This window comes from Alosa pseudoharengus, unplaced genomic scaffold (genome assembly GCF_046254945.1).
Source record: "Alosa pseudoharengus isolate Yale_2024_CS ecotype anadromous, Long Island Sound unplaced genomic scaffold, YU_APseudo_1.1 YU_APseudo_1.1_scf_23, whole genome shotgun sequence".
Classification (NCBI taxonomy): Eukaryota; Metazoa; Chordata; class Actinopteri; order Clupeiformes; family Clupeidae; genus Alosa; species Alosa pseudoharengus.
In genome coordinates, this window is record NW_027468685.1 from 12,834,469 (window position 1) to 12,844,696 (window position 10,228).

At 39.9% G+C, this 10,228-nt stretch overlaps 1 protein-coding gene across 1 annotated transcript; it reads left to right on the forward strand.

Annotated features, from left to right (window-relative positions):
• Positions 1-2,629: 2,629 nt before the first annotated feature.
• Positions 2,630-6,486, forward strand: stmnd1 (stathmin domain containing 1). Its single transcript, XM_076301836.1, has 5 exons — positions 2,630-2,695; positions 3,091-3,241; positions 3,499-3,638; positions 4,120-4,254; positions 6,033-6,486. The coding sequence occupies exons 1-5, from the start codon at positions 2,630-2,632 to the stop codon at positions 6,372-6,374; spliced, it is 834 nt and encodes a 277-aa protein (XP_076157951.1). The 3' UTR covers positions 6,375-6,486.
• The last annotated feature ends 3,742 nt before the right edge of the window (positions 6,487-10,228 follow it).

Sequence of the window (10,228 nt, forward strand, 5' to 3'; positions counted from 1 at the left end):
AAGAGAGAAGTTTGTGTTGCCTGTGGAGGGCAGACCTCTTACAAGGTCAAATTAAGTGATGTCCTTTATCGGATTGCCACCATACTGTATATATGGTGGTATACTCTATACAGTCTATGGTATATAGCCTAGAACTATGGTTGACATGACATGGCTTTTTTTTTGGTCCAATGTGTCAAAGATAGGTAAATTATAAAAAAATGTTCAGAAAATGCTGTTTTATATGAACATACAGAGCATTCATGGGATTAATCTTCCATTTTTTCACAATTTTCAGCCAAACCAGAAAAAGCTCATATGGCGTGACTGTCCCAGTCACATTTCACAAATTTTGATTTTGAATAAAAACAAGAAAATGAATTCATTTTCTGTTTATTCAATCATATATTGGTAACCCAGATGCCTATGTGTGTGTCTGCTTGACTAAAAGTTCAGGCATAATATTGTGAAGCCACCCTTAACTAAAACACTTTGTCCCAGAAATGGATATCATATGGTGTGACGCCATATTACCTTTTTTTAAACGGGCAATTGTTTGGAGACCTTTGGGGACTAGGGGTCCTCCTTCTTTCAGGAGGAAGAACAACACCTCAGAAGGACACTGAAAGTTGCAAGGTGAGTTTTCTCTCTCAATGTTTTCAAAAAAATCAAGTATATCCGGCACTCCTGCTTCAGTTCCTTTTTGCATTGTCTTTTGGTGTGACGCATTTTACGCAAAAATGCCCAAATAAAATTACTTTTCAGTCAATATTACCTTTAAAACTATATTGTCATATTGCGGTTATCATGTTTTTAGGATGTTAGCATAAAAGCACATTGCTTACAAGTCATGCTAAGTACATGAAACCTCATATGGTGTGACCCCATATTATATAGTGTGACCGGGTTTTCAAGTCACACCATATGATTTATTTGTCACACTGTATGATAGAAACTGCATTTTCCTGCATAAATAATGTTTTTTCATACATATGTTTAACTCATAATTAAGTGTAATATATATTTTGACATATTTAACATGATTTAACATTTATTATTTAAGATGTGCAACTATTGCATGTATTGCTAATCACACACACATAAAACACAGAAATCCCCCCCACACACACTCACTCACTCACTCACTCTACAGCCTTGGATACAAAAGATACATATTTGACATTCTAAATATCAATAGTAGTCTGAGAAAATAAATTCTGGTGTTAAAAAAAACAGTAATATTAATATTAATGTTGTCTTTAGCACTATAAGTAATTGCAACAATTGAATCTGATTATAATGCAGGAAAACTTTTTAAATTATCTGAATAAATTGTTGAATTTGTCTTTTGACAGATATAAAGAGAATAAACTCAAAGGGGAACTACAAACATTCAGATTGAAGCCCACCATTGAGAAGAGAAAAACTCAGGGAACCCAAGAGCTATACAATATTTGGTGGCATTCTGTTTTGCATAGTTGTGATTTCTGAAAGTGAACCTTTACATGATATACCTGTCTTAAACTGTCTTTTGTTGCTTGTGAAATACATATAATACACATTTTTTTATTAACAGATTGTTTTGTGGTGTTATTTATCATATGGCGTGACACCATATCATTTGGTGTGACATCAAGAAATTATGAAAATAAAAAGGCTTTTGGGGTCTAAATCATACAAATCTCAATGGAACAGATAGAAAATAGGGTCAGCAAAAGTCACAAGCATTTTCTTTCTTTTATATCAAGGTATGTCCAAATGAATATGACGTTTATTGAAAGATTGAGGACATATGCCTTACTCTGTGTATTGATGAAGAAATATACTGTAAAATGTAATAAATTTGCACAAGGAAATGCTAGATCTTGATGAAGTAATGATAGAAGATTATAATACATTGCTCACATTAAAAACAAAATACCCCATTATAATTTTACAAACAATAACTTTCATGTCACACCATATGACAATTTTAGTTACTACCACAACTAATTAGTAAATAAATATGAATTTCAACACAAAATGTATAAGACCATACATATTTTTGGGAATGGAAGGGTCAATACAACAGGACTAAGTGATTTCCATGCCTAAAATCTGATTTTTTTTTCAAAAACTTTTTTTCGGCCTAAAACGTCAACCACCCATATACAGTCTATGGATAACACCAATGATTGCATGAATAGGGCAATTTGTGTTGTGTTTTTGTGTCCCTTTGGTTCTTCTGTGAGGGTCATAACTGTTGTAAGTTGGATAAAAGTAGCCTATCTGTGGATAAAAGTATCTGCTTAATAAAATGAAAAATTTGGTCGTGCCTTCCTTAACTGTTAGATGCCCTTTTAATTAACGGTGCCGTCACCTTTCCCGTCACCTTTAACAATGCCTAATGATATGTTTGTTTGGTTGGTTGGTCACCCTGACCCTCGCGAACAGGCCACTGGGTGTCACTTAAAAACCAGATCAGATTTATTGTAGCAACCATCCTTGGCAACGCAAAGAGTCCATGGCGACGTCAGTGGCGCTGTTCAGGCTCGTGTAAAGGAATGCAGCTGTAATGAAAAGTTCACTTTCTTTTACTCGATGTGCTTCGAGGCTGCGGGGGGGAAAATAGCGCCAAGTGCAGTGCTGACTTCTAATTGTAATCCTCACAATGGGATGCGGTGCAAGCTCCAACATTACTCTTGTTGAACCTGTCAAACCTTCAAGCGAAAATGAGGTAGGTGCTCTGATCAATTAAGTGGTAAACATGTTAGGCCTACCCACTGCCGAGTCTTACAATCAAGAATTAGAAATAATTCCTTTGAGCGTGTTAGGTGTTTATTTCTTGAAAGGAGCATGCCATGCCGTCCTGTAGCCTAAGGTCGGTCCGACAGGAACGATTTTCTCATACATTTTTCAGTGTGACCCATAAAACAGTCGCCCTTTGTTATATGAGAAGCTGTTCCATTATTTCCCATTACATTTTAATCAATCAGAAGTGCATCTTCAGCTGATATATCTAGACTGTCAGGCTACTGACTGTGATAAACATCAGAAATGTGGACTATATTATCAAATTAAGATGTGGCTAATGGTTAACCAAATAAGTTAATCTATATAATCACTTGACAGCATGACCTCCTGGAGGTGCAGCGGACAGAAGGGGGCGACCGGGGGGACTCGGCCGTGTCGAAACACACCACAGACAGCGGACTAGGTCTGGAGGCGGCAGAGGGCATCATCTTACCTGGGGCAGTGCCTAGACAGCTTCCCCCGCTCAGAGGTGAGTGGTGTTAATGGATGTGAAATGAATCTGGGCTACAGTAGGCTAAACAGCACGGAAATAATGGTTATAAAGAAGTTGTTAGTCAGACCATGTACTGTGAACTTGGGAACCTAAAGATCTGGCTTGTAGATTTCATGGAAAAGCACTTTCCATGAAAATAACTGACCATCCCAGATTTCCAGGCACATTTGTCAATGCTTTGTGTATACATATGTCTGTGTGTGTATGTATGTTTGTGTGTGTGTGTGTGTTAGCCAGCAGCTTGGGCCAGGCACAGAACAACACCCCCTCACCCAGACAGGAGTCCAGTGAGATCCTGGAGCAGCTTCTGAATCAGGGTATCATTCCAGCCCAGCCCCACACAGCCAGCAACGGAGAGGCCTACAGCATCATTGTGAGCACGCACGCACACACGCACACACGCACACACGCACACGCCCACGCCCGCACACACGCACACATGCACGCACACGCACACGCACACGCACACGCACACGCACACGCACGCACGCACGCACGCACCCACCCACGCACGCACGCACACACACACACACACACACACATTGCTGACAGCATCAGACATCAACACACACAAACAGCCTATCATTGTCTACCAGAGGTCTAACAAAGTCCCCACCATTGATAACACACAATTGTTAACAAAAAAACAAACACATTTTAAAAATGCATGCATTAAAAGGGACCACAACATAAGATTAAAGAGGTCAATCTTCGTATTGCTTCTTACACACAGAAATAAAACAATAAGAATATTATGCTCTCCGGTCCACACCGTTTCATCATTCAGTTGATTTCATCCTTCTAAGTGGCCTGGCAGAAGTGGCTGGAAGTGATGCATTTCCTTCCTGTGGCAGATGGACGATGCAGAGAAGCCCCTGAGGAGGCCGCCGCCCCGGCTAGAGAAGCTGATGGTCAGGAAAGAGGAGCAGGGGACAGCCACGAAGGAGGACATTGAAGAGAAGATGAGACAGGCAGAGGAGCGACGGCAGGTGAGAGAGAGAGATTCTATCTACTTATTGAAATCGCTGACACACACAAGTTTGTAATTTAATTGTTAATGTATACATCTACGGTATATAAATAGAAACTATTATAAGCAGAAACATATATTCTCAAATATGTTCTCTCTGTGTGCCCTGATAAATACATTGGATATGGTAATGGAATACAGCTCTCTCATTTGACCTTATGGAGTCAGGACTACCCTACATGTGCAAACGTGTGCACGCACACACACACAGAAACAATGCTACTATAGCAACATAAAAATGTTTACGTGAGTGAGAAGACATTCAAGGAGACAGAACTATTAAACACCCAAGAATAGTTGTCATTAGGGACGTCCCACCCAGCTGTTCACATGCTGTGGGACTGAAACTTTGGGATTCAGTTCTTGGGAAATGTTTGTTCAAAGCAACTTACATTATATTTGAACCAATGACCAAACAAAACACACCAGACATCCATCTGTTCAGTGCTCTCTGAGAAATTCCATACATTGCTTTGTTATGTTTGGGGAACAGGCAGCCCCCACTTTGTTTCCAGTTCATTGTACTGATATTTGCTGAATGCTACAAAAACTGTAAATGGTAGAAATAGCTTTCTGAATGTTTCATTTCAATTTCAATTCAATTTCACTTATAGAGCGCCAAAACATTACACATGTCTCATGGTACTTTATAGAGTGTTAAACATTCAGAGAGAGCCCATGGGTAACAGGGGTGAGGAAAAACCTCGAGCAGATCCACAACTCAAGGGCCTGACCCATCTGCCTAGGGTCAGTTACAGGGCAGTAAGGTCTGTATGATAAATGAAGGTATATGTTACAAAGAGGTAGGATGGTTACATAACCAGTATGATAATGCATGAATCCTATTTAGTGTCAGAAAGTTCAAATAGTCCAGTCTAGGGAATTAATTGTCCATAGGGATTAGGAGTTGTCATAGGGCAAGTAGTGGGTTGCTAGGCTGCGCAGGCCAGACCTTGCACAATTTTGCAAACTATTCACAAAACCACACACCCAAACTGCAAAATACCTCATATATCCTGCAAAATGAAGCACTGCAACCAAAACTACATATAGCATTATCAAAATCAAACATTTGCACCAAATGGCCCACACTTCATTCATATTACCAGATTTTTGCCTAACCAACTACACACTGTTGGGTATAATGAAAATCACTTGAGAAGAGGTTTTGCTCTGTTGTGTGTCAGTTTAAATTATTGTGCTTTGAATGTCATTTTAGTGTGTTAGCAATTGGAAAAAACTGTAAGTAGGCCCTACTCAAAGCCTTGTGCTTTTGACTTCCAGATTAAGGAACATGGTAAACTATTTGCAAATGATACAGAGGTGCCTCTTATTTCACAGTAACTAATCATAACATTGCCTATCAAGTTACCCATAACTTCACTCAAGGTGTCCACTGTATTTTGTTCTAACTGTCACAGACTTAAAATTTTAGTCTGTCGCCCCTGAATTTTTATCACTGGAATATCTCCTCATCTCTCCATACACTTTGCAATGTTTTATTCCCCTTACAACCTTTATCCTCTCTCTGTCTCTCTTTCTTCTCTCCCCGCTCACTGACTGTTCTCAACTCTGTATCATCACATGCCTAAGCTCCCTTCTTTCCATCTTCCTTTCCACCTCTCTACCTCCTAACTCCAATTTTTCTTTCTCTTTCTCTCTCTCTCTCTCTCTCTCTCTCTCTCACTCTTTCTTTCATCTCTCCACATCACTCCTCTATCTTTCATCTCTCCACAGACCAAAGAGGATGAGCTGAAGGTGCGGCTCAGGACTAAGTCAGCTCGGCACCGCCAGGCTGCTTCTCAGCTGGAGGCCGACCAGACTGTGGTGGAGGAGCTTCAGTTAGATGCTCCCAGTACCCGGCACAGTCCACCCAAGACCCCGGACCACCAGAACCCTATCAGTCCGCTGGAGGGCAGGTTAGAGAGCGGGGGAGAGGAGAAAGAGGAGAGAGGAAGAGATGGGGTGATAGTGGGAGACAAAGATGGCGGAAGAGGAGATGCGCCCTTGACAGACTCGTTGAACATGGAGAATGACTCCACTTTTCAGCAAGTTGAAGACATAGAAGAGATATTTTAACTGAAAATAAAGAAGTGGGTTTATTATGCACACTACTGGTCAAAAGTTTGGGGTCACTTAGAAATGTCCATTCCACTCCATTATAGACAGAATACCAGCTGAGATCAGTTGCATTGTTTTTTTTTAAATCAGGGCAGCAGTTTTCAGATTACATTATGTGCTTACATAATTGCAAAAGGGTTCTCGGCTGTTATCAGCAACCATTCATCCAATGTTCCAAAGGAACATTCTGTTTACTAATCTGATATAATTTTAAAAGGCTAACTGAGAAAACATTGGAGAACACTTTTGCAATTATGTAAGCACATAATGTAATCTGAAAACTGCTGCCCTGATTAAAAAAAAAAAACAATGCAACTGACCTCAGCTGGTATTCTGTCTATAATGGAGTGAAATGGAAATTTCTAAGTGACCCCAAACTTTTGACCGGTAGGTAGATAATTTGAGGATATTGTATGGGAGAGATAGAAGCATTACATTTTTCTTGGTTGGTGCCTTTTAATTAAACATCAATGACTCAATGATCAATAATATAAATCATATATATATATATTTTAACTATATTTAAAAACAAATAGTAGGCCTATACAGGTGTGAAGACATGGTTGGATAATAGAAAGATTTTAGATTCTTTGAATCCCTCTTTGCTACAAACCTTTGCACATACGCTGTGCGTATTTGTGAAGTGGAAGAAAGACAAGCTATATTTGTAGATTTGTATTGTTAGAGTTTTGTGTTGTTTTTTTACATAACAACTGTTATGTTGGGAGAGTCCGGGCTAACTGTAATAAATCAAACCAAAAGATTTATCTTAAAAATGCCAATAACATAATTTCTTATTGAAGAATGCAAATATCAGGAAACATGGTATGGTGATGGTATTTTAATTTTAGTGTGAGAATTCCACCTCTGAATTACTACCATAATGCCAAATTTGCCCACTAGGTGGAGTGTGTGCAGTGTGTGTTGATTTGGGAAGTTGACAGTGCTATTCTCTGTTGACAGGGCTGACAGGTGATGCATAGTGGTCTTTGCTGTGATCATTGCTTGTAAGACGATCACTATAATTACTTTAGAAGGTGACTAAAAAGTAGGTCTCATTAAAAAGTCATTCTGTAATGTGTGTTAACTCTGGGTGTCTGTGTGTTTATTTGTGTGTCATTGTACACCTTTATTTATGTGTTAGCTGTTGGAATTATTCTGTACTATGTGCAATCACTATTGAGTTTCTGGAAGTTTCCTGTGTCTGAGAGCCAACAGTTTGTGTGTGCCTGAATACAAACATATTTTATGTGTGCAGGTCACTATGACACCCAATAGTATAAAGAGTATAAAGATAAGATTAAAGACATATGGTCTGTGTATTTGTATGGTCACATGTACTCCTGTGACTAAACAGAATGTGTTTGTGAGTGTGCATGATAAGAAGAATTTGGAGAACGATGAAGAGAGAGAGAGTGTGTGTGTGTGTGTGTGTCTGTGTGTCTGTCTATCTGTCTGTCTGTGTGTGTGTTTGTACGTGCGCGCAGCTGTCAGTCATTTGTCTGCCTCTCTGAGCCCTTGATGCTGCGTTTCCCACATGTGCTGGTCTTAAAAAAACATTCCTCCGTGTGCATGTGCGTGTGTCTCTCCGTCTGCCCACTCTCCCAAAGCTCTCAGAATGTCAGCATGGTATTAAGTCCATTTGAAGGACATGGGGCAAAATGGAGAGAATGGGGGGGCAAATAAGGCATAGTCCAGGCTGATGACAGTCATGTTTGCAGCTGGTACGGTACAGTACACTAGCATCTCTATACCTATAAATGTTCCATAACAATACAGCTGCTCATTAAAAGCCACAGTATACTGCCTCAACACTACGTCCGCAAACAGTTCTTCCTGTGCTGTTCTGGTAATAAGGAATCTCAACTCAAATGTAAAGTCACAAGTGACACACAGCCTTATTTGGTTTTTCAGAGGTGGTTATGTTTGCTTTTTCATTTATTGTTTTAAACTTTTCTCTTTATTCCTTGAGTACGGATGCCATCTCTGTGTTGATTCTGATTTCAGGGGAGACTTTAACCAGCAGGTGTTCTGAAAGTACCTTTGCTATGTACCTTTGTGTGTGTACGTGTGTGTGTGTGTGTGTATGTGTGTGTGTGTGTGTATTTGTGTGTATGTGTGTGTGTTTGTGTGTTTGTGTGTGTGTGTGTGTACGTGTGTCTGTACGTGTGTGTACCTTTGTGTGTGTACGTGTGTGTGTGTTTGTGTGTGTGTGCATGTGTGTGTTTGTGTGTGTGTGTATTTGTTTGTGTGTGTGTGTGTGTGTGTGTGTACGTGTGTGTGTGTTTGTGTGTGTGTGTACGTGTGTGTGTGTGTTTTGTGTCTGTGTGTGTGTGTGTGTGTGTGTGTGTGCATCCTACAAGGTGTTTTGGTGCCTATAGGTGCAGGAGGAGCCAGTATGAGACTAGACTTATCTGTATGTGTCTTCCATAACACAACATACTGAATATTTGATTGCCCTCTGCAGTGCAGATTTATGTTATCAGTACAAAACACACAGCATGTGGCTTGTTTTCCATAGCTCACCTCTTTGGTCGAAGACTACTTTTGTGTGATTTTAATTTACCATAATAATAATCAATCCTATGTGAGACAAACCTCTGACACACGTTTCTCATGTAATTTACTGCAGGGTTAGTTGCATTCATTGCCTGAGAGCATCATCCATTGGGTCTATAAAACTTTAAGTTTGCTCCTTTGTCATTTTATTTCTCTCATGTATATTTCACAACACACACCAGTTAGGCCTATTTATCCAAACCCCATTTTAGACGAAGCTGTATGAATCGTTAAGGCCATGTCATTGATAGGACAACAGCTCTGAGAAGCATAGAGAAGTTGGTGAACCGCGGGTTAAACAGCTGGGATGAGGTCCCAGCAATGTGATAGCCCCTACATTGTTCTCTATGGCAATCTGACACGATTTCCTGCGTGACGACTTTGCCCCAAGCTCAACGGGTGCGTGGCTTCTAATATGAATGTCTGCAGGGGACCCGCTCGTTAATGCAACTAACGGTGTTTATAGAAGACGCTGCTGCCCCTTAACTTTACGGTCTGTTTGTATACTTCTATCTCTCTTCAGAAAGAATGACGCAGATGATTCAGTTGTGGTGTGCACGCCAGCAATGACTCCTGTTACCAAACCCGAGACAGATAGGCCTATAGACCTACCTAGCGTAATGAGCTTTATCAATAATTCACCAGATTGCGTATCATGTTCCTTTGGCTTAATTGCGAGAACACAAGGAGAATGGCAGCTATTGTGAACCATATAAAAAGGCAAAATATTGCTATGACGCAAAGTTTTCCAAGTAGGCCTAAGATAAAACATATAAGAAAATTAGTGGGTTAAAAACAATAATCAATGATTAGGGAAGATAATTGATCGGTCTAAAGTTGATCCATTTGTTTAATTATTTAACTCAGGTGACATCTCTGGAAGGACTGCAATCAAACTACAATATTGTGTTAGGGATTCTAGACCTAGGCTATCCTAGAAATCAAACATTAACACCAAAATAAAGACCAAAACCCACAACAGGCCAAGCGGATTTGTCATGAAAACCAAATGTCTGCCGTCTTTCAGAATGATCTTAAAGCAAAAAGACAAAAGAAAAGAAACATCCTCAAACATATGTTGTATTATGTTCTGTAATACTATCTGGTGTAGCCTGCCTAGGTAGGTATAGCATACATCAGAGGCTTTGCGCTTGCACCTGTTTCAGGCGCGGTCATCGGATTGCTGCTCACGCTGCCTAACCACCTGTTGAAATATCCCAAGAGGAATCTAGATAACGGCTTTAGATCAGCAA

What these genes read in the sequence shown, in the direction of transcription:
- stmnd1 (XM_076301836.1), top strand. Translation starts at nt 2,630, where the DNA reads ATGGGATGCGGTGCAAGCTCCAACATTACTCTTGTTGAACCTGTCAAA. An exon ending in AACCTTCAAGCGAAAATGAG is followed by an intron (nt 2,696 to 3,090) that starts GTAGGTGCTCTG and finishes ATCACTTGACAG; the next exon opens with CATGACCTCCTGGAGGTGCA. An exon ending in GAGAGGCCTACAGCATCATT is followed by an intron (nt 3,639 to 4,119) that starts GTGAGCACGCAC and finishes TTCCTGTGGCAG; the next exon opens with ATGGACGATGCAGAGAAGCC.